We start from the raw sequence: 12,082 nt of genomic DNA on the forward strand, positions 1-12,082 counted from the left end.
GAACTTGGGAGGCAGAGACAGGAGGATCTCTATAAATTCAAAGCCAGCCTGTTTTACAAATCGAGTTCCAGGACAGGCAGAGCTGTTAACACAGAGAAATCCTATCTCAAAAAAACTAAACCAAACAAACAAAAAACTCAGGAATGTACTCTCTTCCAGCATAAAACCAAGAGTGTTCAAAAAGAAGTACACATATGTTTTACATGAAAGCGTCTTAAAAGATTTATAATTGGTTGAAACTGGAGAGGGCTCAATGTTAAGAGCACTTGATATTCTTCCAAACGACCTGAGTTGGGTTGTGAGGGTGGCTTACAACCACCTATAACTCAGCTTTTGGGGATTCAACACCCTCTGCTGGCTTCTGGGGACACCTGCACACATGTGCCATACACTCACACATACACAGAAGTAGAATAAAAACATAAATCTTAAAAAAGATTTATAGCTAGTCCTACTCAATTTTCCCAACCGTCCACTCTCCTACACTGAGATCCAGGGTTCAAATGTCAACACCTCTATCATATTTGTGTCTGCAAGGCAGGAGCCATGTTTGTCTTATCTTTGATTCCCAGACTACGGCATCTGGATTGTAGCAAGCAATCAGCAAATGTCTCCTGAATGAATATAAGAATAATTTGCCCTGTATTACTCCTGGCTAGCTAGTGACAGTATCAGGACTACAACTCAGGTCCTCTGGACTCCCAGGCCAGGGCTCTGGATGAACACGTGTATGTGCTCACCCAGGAACCACACTTTCTGTTGTCCTGTTAAGCACAGAGAGAAGAGTGACAAAGATGACCAGCAGCAGAGAATACCCGAAGACTTTGAGGAGTCTATTTACTTCACACCAATTAATCTAGAACTTCAAAATCCGTCCTCAAAGGGATAGTTGCATCTAGTCAAAGACTCTTCAGTGACAGTTTAGGGGCAGTTTAGCATTGTGGTACAGGACAGCAATTCTAGCACTAAGTAGGCTAAGGCAGGAAGATCATAAATTTGAGAACAGCCTGGGCTACCATAATAAGATCCAGTCTCAAAAAAGGGAGTAGGGGCAAGTGAGATGGCTAAGTAGTTAACAATACTGGCTGCCCTTGAAGAGGATCTGGATTTAGCTCCAAGCACCCATACCCTCAGTGGCTCCAGTTTCAAGGGATCCAGCATCCTCTTTTGGCCTCTGCAGGCATCATGTATGCACACAATGTACAGACATACATACAGGCAAAACAGGCATATACATAAAATTAAATTAAAAACATAAGAGGGGTTGAGGGATGGGGATACAGTTCAGTTGGTAGAAGGCTTGCCTGGCATGCACAAAGCCCTGGGTTTAAGCCTAAACACTGCACAAACTGGGTATGGTGGTATATGCCTAGATTCCTAACACTTGGGGGGAAGAGACAGGAGGACCAGAACTTCTAGACATCTTCAGATCCATAGGAAATGCAAGGCCAGCCTGAAATACATGAGACCTTGCTCCCCACACAAATTTTAAGGCACTGAGCCTATGCAAAACAATGGAATTCATTAAGTGAATGTGTAACAAAGATTGCTTCCTGTTTTCAGAAAAACTTGGTTAAGACTAGTAACTATAAAGCAATTCCAGCCATGGAACTAGGGAAAACCATGCCTCATTAAACTACCTCAGTAGGTTAAGAGGACAAAATACAGAGAATAAAAGGATATTAAAGCTGTCACCACTCCTGTAGCAGCACCCATTGCAAAAGATCCACTGAAGATCCCAAGGAAGATTCCAATAGACTTGAACATGGCTGTGACATCAAAGGTGTGGCTATTGTCTCCAGCTGGTTGGTATGCCACTATTGAGCTATAAAAAAGACAAGATTGCTCTCAATTCTAGTAGCAACTTTTACTTTTAAAATATTATCCAAATCCGGATATAATAGCATACACCTGCAACCTCAGCATTTGAGAGGCTAAGGCAGGAGAAACTCCAGTTCTAGGATAGCCTTGGCTATACAGTGACAAACTGCAACAACAAAAACAAAAAACAAAAAAATGGAAGCATTTTCTAGTATAGAACTTTAATGACAAAATCAGAAGAAGAAAGAGACTTCCAACTGCTGTGAGATGTCTTTCTGTACACTGTGAATATGTGTTGCTCTGATTGGTTGATAAATAAAGCTGCATCGGCTTATGGCAAGGCAGCTTAGAGACAGGTGGAAATTCAAGCAGACAGACAAGAAGAGAAAAGAGAGGCAGGGAGATACCACCCTGCCATCCAGGGAGCAGCCATCCTGCCATCCAGGGAGCAGCATGTAATAGCACACAGGTAAAGCCATGGAACACGTGGCGACATATAGATTAATAGAAATGGGCTGAGTTTAGTTATAAGAGCTAGTTAGCAAGAAAATTGACCCATAGGCCAGGGCCATGCAATTCATAATTGATATAAGCCTCTGTGTATTTACTTGGGTCTGAGAAGTTGCAGGACCTGGCAGGGCACAGGAAAACTTCCAGCTACATCCAACTCTTTGTATGTGAATTACAAAAGGCTACAAAAAAGAATCCTGCAGTATAAACAGCTAGCAAGAAAACATAGCTTTCAGGAGCACCATAAAGACCACTATAAAGGTCTCTACTTAAAAGTTGTACCAAGCCTTTTCCTCTTGATCCTCTTGATCCTCTCTCTCCTCCCTCTCTCCTCTCTCCCCTCTCCCCCTCTCTCCCCTCTCCCCCTCTCCCTCTCCTTTCTCTCTCTCCCTCTCCCTCTCCTCTCTCTCCTCCCTCTCTCCTCTCCCTCTCCCCTCTCTCCTCTCTCCCCCCCCTCTCTCCCCCCTCCTCTCTCCCCCCTCCTCTCTCTCCCTCTCCCTCGCTCCTCCCTGTGTGTGTGTGTGTGTATGATTATGTTTAAGAATTATCTGTTCTAAGCTAGGCAGTGGTGGCAATGCCTTTAATCCAAGCACTGGGGAGGCAGAGGAAGTGGATCTTTGTGAGTTCTAGGCCAGCCTGGGCTACAGAGTGAGTTCCAGGAAAGGTGTAAAGCTACACAGAGAAACCCTCTCTCGAAAAACTGGAAAAAAAAAAGAATTATCTGTGCTCCAAATGAAATAGATACGAATTTAATGAAATAGATACTAATTAGGAAATCATACTTTGGTCTTGGTTTTTAACAGTTTAATCTGGGAGATATAAAAAGAACTTGTCATTACATGGTATAGGTAACACACTTTTTAGCCTTGAACCAGAAAATAATTGTAGTAAGCTCAGGGTGAATTCATTATATTCTTAGGAATGTGTTTTTCTAGTGCTCCAAAGCCCTAATACACTAGTGAAAATAAACAAACCCTACTTGTTTCCTGAAGAGGCATACGAATATAAAGAACATTGCTCAATATTCAACCCCATTGCATATGGTTCCTCTTATGGGAAAATGAAGGATTTTTCCAACTTTTAAAATGCCAGAATGGGCCAAATGCCTAATATGTATTTATTCATTAAAACAGACTTCTTTAGGTGAATGAGCTCAAAAGGCCTTCCAAGGAATTAGGACCCACTCTGGAGGACTTTGGGCATACCTAGCTGGACCCTCCACCCTCAACTTAAGAAAGAGTCACTCTGAACCAAGTCAAGCCAGGCAATGAAAATGAACAATCTCTGCCTTGAACTCAAATTCCAAACCTGGTCTGAAAAGAGCTTCTTTTATAACAGTCACCCAAGGAAATAGAAATGACCAAGAAAACCACTTTTACCAGAAGGTCTCTGCTAACAGTGTTTACTGTTACTGAATCACTTCTCATCTCAGTTAATTAAGGTACTGAAAAGTACAGACTCAAAGACACTATATAAGTCATATCAAAGAAGAGGAAGAAAAACACATTCCTAAGAATATAATGAATTCACCCTGAGCTTACTACAATTATTTTCTGATTCAAGGCTAAAAAGTGTGTTACCTATACCATGTAATGACAAGTTCTCTTTATATCTCCCAGATTAAACTGTTAAAAACCAAGACCAAAGTATGATTTCCTAATTAGTATCTATTTCATTAAAGCACATCAGTTTCTAGTAATACCATTAAGAAACTTCTAACACTCAATCTGAGTTGAAATTTTTATACATCTGTGTTTAAAAGCTCAAAGTAACTAGATCACTTTGGAACTAAAAGAGTATATATTGTTTCGATAAATGTGAAATGGCTTTTAATAGCACGATAAGTTTGCATATACACAAAAGGTCACACCATTGTAAGTGTGTGTGGTGGAACACTCTTTGTACACTGTAAATATGTATTACTCTCATTGGTTAAGAAAGAGCTAATTGGCCTATAGCTGGGCAGGAAGAGATTGGGTGTTAGAGCCAGACTAGGAGGATGCTGGGAAAAAGAAGGGCAGAGTCTCAGGAGTTGCCAGCTAGAGGCAGAGGAAGCAGGGCATGTACAAAATGAGGTAACAAGTCAAAAGCCATGTGTGGCAGCAATAAAGGAATAGAAATGGGTTATTTTAAAATGTTAAGAGCTAGTTAGTAACAAGCCTAAGCAAGCAGCTAAGCACTTATAATTAATAACAAGTCTCTGTGGTTATTTGGGGAGCTGGCTGGTGGGACAGAACTGACTGGCGGGACAGAAAAACTCCACCTACAAGTGTGATATGACTATGCTATGTAACATTAAAATACATTCTACAGGAAGAAAACCACACTTCTCTACTGCAACCTTCATCCTCTTTGATAATATTTGTTTTCACAATATTCAGTGAAACATAATACGTATGCTCTGCCTCCTCACGTTGCTCCCTTTGGATTAGTCTAAACTACAGTTTCACGCTAATCATTATTTTATTCTTTAATTACTAAAATGAAGACACATGATGGACTGTGTCTTCTGTTTTAGGCAAATGCTGGCCTCTGGGTTGAAATCTTGACTCATTTTTTCCATATCAGGACATATTCCATCTTGTAGCATAAATATTTACATGAATACTTTTCAAAAAATCCTAATATTAATGCAACATATGGCTCAAGGGAAAATCACCCCATCATCTACTGCCTTAACAGATGTGTCTTTTATCCTTCTGTATTTATTTTCTCTTTTTTCACATGCATAATGTTTTGAATTCTTTATGAGTCATGGATCCATAAGTACTTTAGTCTGGCTTTGAATTCACTGTGTAGTTGAGGATGACCTTGAATTACTGATCTTTCTGCCTTTACCAGCCAAGTACTGGGAATACAGATATGTACCACCAGGCCTAGTTTTAATGTAGTACTAGGGATTGAACCCAACGCTTCATGTGTGCTAAGCAAGCAGTCTATCAACTGTGCTATATACCAGCCCATGGTTTTGAACTCTACTCCTTCAATGAGCAATGAAACAAGAATTACAAAACCAAAATATTTAAGAATTTAAAATGGTATTAGCAGCATAATTTATTTAACCATTTGCCCATTGCTAGACTTTAAAAGTTGCTTCTAGGGCCTGGGGATAAAGTTCAGTTAACAGAACACTTGCCTCACATACAAAAGGCATGCAAAAGCCCCTGTTTTTTCATTCCTGTACAATAGAAAATAAAAACAAAAGCATAAACTGGATTTTCAAAAACTGCTCCTAATATTTCTTTCTTCAGCAGCATGGAAGAATATCTTTGTGACTTTTATATATTTTAGTCTATGCCTTTGTGCTATTTTCATCAAAACAGAGCAATACTGTAGCTACAGTGCTGATCAAGTGCTTCCAAAACAGCTTCCATTTCTGGAGAGAAATATAGCAATATTTCTCTCACTTTTAAAAAGGTTATAGCCAATGGTACTGTGAGATGGTCTTTCTGTACACTTTGAATATGTGTTGTTACTACTGGTTAATAAAGAAGCTGTGGCCGGGCGGTGGTGGCGCACGTCTTTAATCCCAGTACTTGGAAGGCAGAGCCAGGTGGATCTCTGTGAGTTCGCGGCCAGCCTGGTCTACAGAGCGAGCGAGATCCAGGACAGGCACCAAAACTACACAGAGAAACCCTGTCTTGAAAAACTAAAAAAAAAAAAAAAACAAAGAAGCTGTTTTGGCCTATGGTGAGGCAGGGTAAGAGCCAGGTGGGAAATCTAAGAGAAAGACAGGGAGAAGAGGGCAGAGTCAGGGCAGACACGATCCAGCCACCCAAAGAACAAAATGCCAGCAGACTGGTAATGCCATGGCCCCATGGCAAAAATAGATTAATAGAAAAAGGTTAATTTAAGATGTTAGAGCTAGCTAGCAATAAGCCTGAACCATAGATCAAACAGTTTGCAATTAATATTAAGCCTCTGACTGGTTATTTGGGTACCAGCAGGCGGGGAGAAAAGCTTCTGGCTACACACTGGCCTGTAAATTTTACTTTAAAATATATCTTTGGAATCAACAAGATAACTCAGTGGGTAAAGGCACTTGCTGCCAAGGCTGATGACCTGAGTTCAATTCCTGGAACCTACATGGTGGAAGGAGAGAATTGGCTCCCACCAAACAGAAACATAAACAAGTTCCAAAATAAATTTTATAAATTTAAAAGGGTTGCCTTAATCTGTTAATTGCCAAACAGTTCTCTCAGAAAGGCATTCTCTCCACACAAAATTGCCTTATAGAATATAAACAGCAATTACTAAACTAAGGGGATGCAATACAAGTAGAGTATACTTAACACCCTTTGAAACACATCAAAGGTGAATGTAAAATGAGTGTCAATATACCGCTGAATACCTCCCTCTAGTGACTTCCCATGGCCAGGCAACACAAGTGCTCTCCCTCTCATTTGGGGGCAGGAACTCGTTTGCTCAGCTCCATGGACACATCTATAGCTCACAGCTCCCTGTTATAATGAAGCCTCCCGTGAAGGCTGGAGCAGAGATGGCATGAGTTAACAATTCAGAAAGGTACTAGCTATGTATTATCCTTAAGAGAAAGAAATCATTCAAATTGTTTTCTAGAAGGCTTCCTTCACTCACAGAACTCAATTTGAGAAAGGCTGCAATAGGAGGAGTGTGGCCCTTTGTGAGAACATCCATGGAAAACCTTTTTCTTTTGAACGTATTTCTTCATCACCAAAACACAAATGTTTTCAATGTATGTGTTTTTCTTAACACTGGTCATATGCTAAAGTTACAGGAAATGGGTTACTTCATTGATGGAAAATGTAAGGCACGGTAAACAACAGTTTAAGATAGGAACAGAACAGCCGGGTGGTGGTGGCGCACGCCTTTAATCCCAGCACTCGGGAGGCAGAGCCAGGAGGATCTCTGTGAGTTCGAGGCCAGCCTGGGCTACCAAGTGAGCTCCAGGAAAGGCGCAAAGCTACGCAGAGAAACCCTGTCTCGAAAAACAAAACAAAAACAAAACAAAACAAAGATAGGAACAGAACAGAACAAAGATTTCTTTTTGAACTCTTAACTCATTAGAGCAAAAAGAAAGGAATGCTTATCAGTAGATGATTACACAGTAAAATAATTGTCTGGAGTAGCACTTAGGACTGGGAGTCTCGTGTACTTATATACTAGAAGCTTCAATGACCTTTATCATGTCATGTTTCTGAAATACATAAATTAAAATTACACTATCCATCTATTCCTCCTTTTATATAGTATACAACTTTTATTTTGTACCTATCATCATTGAAGGTACTCACAGTTAGCATCAGCATCAATATTAGTTATAGCCATTAGGTTTCATTTCTTAATTTAGTTATAAAAAATTCTGGCAATAGATACAGCAGGGAAGGAAGCAACACTTAAACATAGAGCATTCGCAGAAAGGGATTTGAACTTTAAAATATTGCTATCCACAGCATTGAAGGGGTTAGCATTTTATTTCTGAAAGGGTAATTTCTCATTGCGCAGTAAGGCAACAGTGGCAGTCGCGCTGTGCAAAACAGAATCCATGACTTATGACTCTTGTATAACTAACAAAGTAGAAGTAAGGAGAGAAACTAAAGTCATGAGAAGATGTAAAGGGCTTTTTCTTCTTCTTGCTCATGGCAAGTTTTAGCATAAGGTGAAGGTAGCTGCCCATGTGATTGTGTATGTCCTTAGGTAAGAGTGAGTTCCTCAGGGGTACAGAACATCTTCCACCTGCAAACACCTTGTAACAACACATACAGCAATTTCTATACTTGGATAAAAGGCATTGCTCATTCCACAATTATCATCAAGAAAAGTACATTTAACACCTCTAAGATAAAAACATTTCTCAGATGATTATGGTAAACAAGAAAAATGAACTGAACTACAATATAGTTTCTCAATTATCAAGCTGGCAAAAATATAAAATCTGGAATAATAGTTGACTGGGGAAGTGCTGAGGAAAGATAGTCTCATATCATGGTGGTTCAAGTATAAAATGATACAATCCTCTAACTGGCAACTTGCCAATATTAAATAAAACTAAAATTTGTCCTTTAAAGCAACCACAAATCCCAGTCACCTCTGAAATTTATTCTACCATATACCTATGCCTATGCCAAATGAAGAAAGCTCTAGGTTAAACATTGCAACTTCCTTTGGGAAAGCAAAGGAATAAAAGTTTTTCAAATATCCAGTAGTAAAAGATTGAGGGCGAGAAAAAAGAATTACAATGCAGTTCACAGAGAATACCACAAGCTGCAAAGAATAAAAAAATCTTTTGATGTGAAAATATAGCTAGAATACACCTATGAATAAGCTACTTCCAAGATAAAAATTGAGTGGCTGGGGATGTAGTTCAATGCTAGGGCACTTACCTAGCAAACACAAGGCTAAAGGTTCAATCCCCAAAACTGCCAAAAGTTAAAAATAAAAACAGAAATGAGAGGCAAATAAAAATATATCCCTATCTGTGATTGGATTTGAAGAAACAGTGAGACATGAAAGAAACTTTTTTATTAAACAGTTCTCAGGAGCTAGGAAACCAAGGATTAGATCCTAAGAACAGAGTTTCTCTTTTTTTCTTTTGTATTTTTCCTTTTTTGGTTTTTCAAAACAGTTTTTTTGTGTAGCCTTCACTGTTCTAGAACTCGCTCTGTAGACCAGACTAGCCTTGAACTCAGAGATCCACCTGCTCCTGCCTCCTGAATGCTGGGATTAAAGCTGTGTGCTACCATTGCCTGGCAAAGAACAGAATTTATATACAAACCTTTTCATGCAGTTTTGAATTCAAAACTTAAACCTAAGTAAAAATGTATTTGTGTTATAATGTTAAAACACATAATAAAATTACAGACATTGAAATGACTATTATATAAATGCATGGCAAACAAAAAAGCAGAAGGAACAGTCCTGGATTTTTATAGGAATTATTTTGATATGATGGGAATATATATCAATTTTTCTTTCATTTTTTTTCCATGCATTTTTCCAAGTTATCTATAAAATGTATGTTCCTAGCAGAGCAAGGAAAAGAGACTCATTGTTTCAAATATTTCTAGTCATAATGTATTTTACTCAACAACTGACGTTCAGCAGCTAGTACCCTTGCATGTACCATTCCGAGTATAAAAGAAAATTGACACTCACGAGGACAGCACTATGGCAACGGCATCATTGAGGACACTTTCACCAAAGAGAAGAGCATAGAGTTCAACGTCAACTTGAAGTTCATGGAAGATGGCGAGAACAGTCACTAGTGGATAGAAAGAATCAGAGGAATACTTAGACATCACAAACACAGCATGTGTCCCTCAACAGCTATTAGATGGTATTTGGAAATTCATGTTTTCCTTTCTAACACTCTCTTACTGAATTAAAGATTTAGTAATTTTCTGACACTATTTGTTCTTAATTGGCTACATGCAACACCACCTTTCTCAAAAACAGCTGAAAATAATCTTGAAGGACTGAGTTGGCTTACCGTCTTCATGCAAATTTGAAGAGTCTGGTTTTGTACATTTATTTCCTATAAAGAGTATATTCAGAATTTTTATAGACTAAGTAGCAGCTAATCTTTAATAAAGAAGAAAATATGAAAGCATCTCTTTCTGTAAACACCCCTTCTCCCTGAGCTTTACAACTCACTTCTACTTAACTTGCAAATTGAAACCATACCAAGTTTAGTAAAGCCCTCAGGAAATGAAAATGCAACTTTAGCTTTTTGGTTGGCATAAGATTTATGACCAGAATAACGGCTGCCATATTTAACTGATGAAGAAGCCAACTATCAGGATATTACAGGGTAAGAAGGATAGAAAACACAACACTCCCTTCTTTTGGGAAAGCAATTATATTAGATTTTTAGAAAATCAGATAAGACTGATACGTTCGTTACACTGTAACTTTCATTGCTGGGTCACATATTGCTCAGCCATTAAATAAATCCAAGTAGATATGAAAAATTAATATAGCCAGAAATGAGAGCATTTTCAAAGAGGAAACATAAAAACAGAAAGCTTGTGTTTTAAAAGATATAATTTATATTGCAAAACATGGGCGCAGACATATCAACATGCAGATATGTCATATGTTTACATATATATGCATGAAATTCTGAAAAGCAAAGAAAACCTGGGGGCCAGAAGTGACTCAGTGGTTAAGAACACTGGCTCTTCTTCCAGGGAACTGGAGCTCAATTCCCAGCACCCATGTAGAGGCTCAAAATAGTCTCTAACTCTAGTTCCAGGGGACCTGACAACCTCTTCTGGCCTCCTCGAACACCAGGCATGCACATGGTGCACAGATATTCATGCATCTAAAACACCCATGCATGTAAAACAAAGAAAAAAATTACAAATCTTTTAAAGAAAAAAATTATTTGGGGAGATTTTATTTTATTGTTTTATCTTATGTGTGTAGGTGTCTTGTTTGCATGTATGTCTGTGTACCATGTGAGTTCCTGGTACAGATGGAGGCCAGGAGAGGGCATGGGATCCTCTGGCATTAGATAGTTATGAGCCACCATGTTGGTGCTGGGAATTGAGCCTGGGTCCTCCAGAAGAACCATTAATGCTCTTAACTGCTGAGTCATCTCTCCATCCCCAAGAACAGGATGTCATAAAGATTACCCAAAGAAAGAAAAAGGAGAGTGGAAAAATACTGTCAAATTTTGAATAGAGAACCTATGGCTCAAACTTCTAGAAAGATAATGCACAATAATAGAACTAGAGAAAGTGCCTACATAATCTAGAAAAAAAAATCTGTCAAACTTTATATAAACAAAAGATTATTGCTCGAGATAGTCAGGCAATGCTCCAACTAAAACAAAACCAGAAGGTTGAAGAAATGTTGCCAGCTCGATCATTAGAAAGGTCAAGATGCCTGCTTCTACTGAAAGACAAGGGTACCCCAGACCACTGGCTTCTTGAAAAACATAAGGGACAGGCTCAGCGCAATCTATAAAGAAGCAATATGATATCGGTGTTTTAAAATGTTAAGCTACAACTAGGTGTGGTGGCTCACCCCTATAATTTCAGTACTAGAAAGACTGGGGCAGAAGGATTACCATTAGGTGGAGGCCAACTTGGGCTATGAGTATCAGCTCACCTTGAACTACATACAAAAGAAATCAAAACAAAAATGCTAAACTAAGGCAAACCTGGGTGGCACAAACTTGTAGTGCCAAATATTCCAGAGGCTGAGGCAGGAAGATGCCAAATCCAAGGAATGCCTGGGCCATAGAGTAAGTTAAAAGCCAGCCTTGGGGACTTAGCAAGGCCCTGTGTCAAAATGCAAAAATACAGGGGCCGGGGCGATGGCTTGCACCCACATGGAAAGGCACATAACAGGCTTGCCTATTATCCCAGTGCTGGGGAGGGAGAGGCAGGCAGATCCTGGAGCTTACTGTCCACCCAGTCTAGACATTGATGAGCTACAGGCTCAGTGAGAGATTCTGTCTCAAAAAAACTAAGGTGGAAAGGTATAGAGGAAAACACTCATACACATGCACACACATATACACATACTCACACAAACACATGCACTACACATATATCCAATACAAAATTAATTAATTAATTAGCACCAAAAGACTGGGGATAGAGCTCAGCCATGGAGTTCTTGCCTAGTGTACATTAGTCCTCACATTCTTCTATCTATGCTCAGCACACACACACAAAAATTAAGCTATACAAATGGCTTTCTGAGAACTCTCTTTGTTTGTTCATTTGGTGTTTTAGTTATTCATTTTGAAATAGTCTCACTA

At 39.1% G+C, this 12,082-nt stretch overlaps 1 protein-coding gene across 4 annotated transcripts in view; it reads right to left on the reverse strand.

Annotated features, from left to right (window-relative positions):
• Slc9a6 (solute carrier family 9 member A6) overlaps window positions 1-12,082 on the reverse strand; it is a 62,661-nt gene that overhangs the window by 32,490 nt on the left and 18,089 nt on the right. For all 4 annotated transcript variants that reach the window (XM_076562034.1, XM_015985588.3, XM_006991980.4 and 1 more), the window contains 2 exons: window positions 9,466-9,571; window positions 1,684-1,825 (listed from right to left, as the gene is read on the reverse strand). In XM_076562034.1, the coding sequence (XP_076418149.1) occupies window positions 1,684-1,825; window positions 9,466-9,571 (248 nt within the window). The remainder of the gene's footprint in view (window positions 1-1,683; window positions 1,826-9,465; window positions 9,572-12,082) is intronic.

The sequence above is a fragment of the Peromyscus maniculatus genome, chromosome X (assembly GCF_049852395.1).
Source record: "Peromyscus maniculatus bairdii isolate BWxNUB_F1_BW_parent chromosome X, HU_Pman_BW_mat_3.1, whole genome shotgun sequence".
Lineage (NCBI taxonomy): Eukaryota > Metazoa > Chordata > Mammalia > Rodentia > Cricetidae > Peromyscus > Peromyscus maniculatus.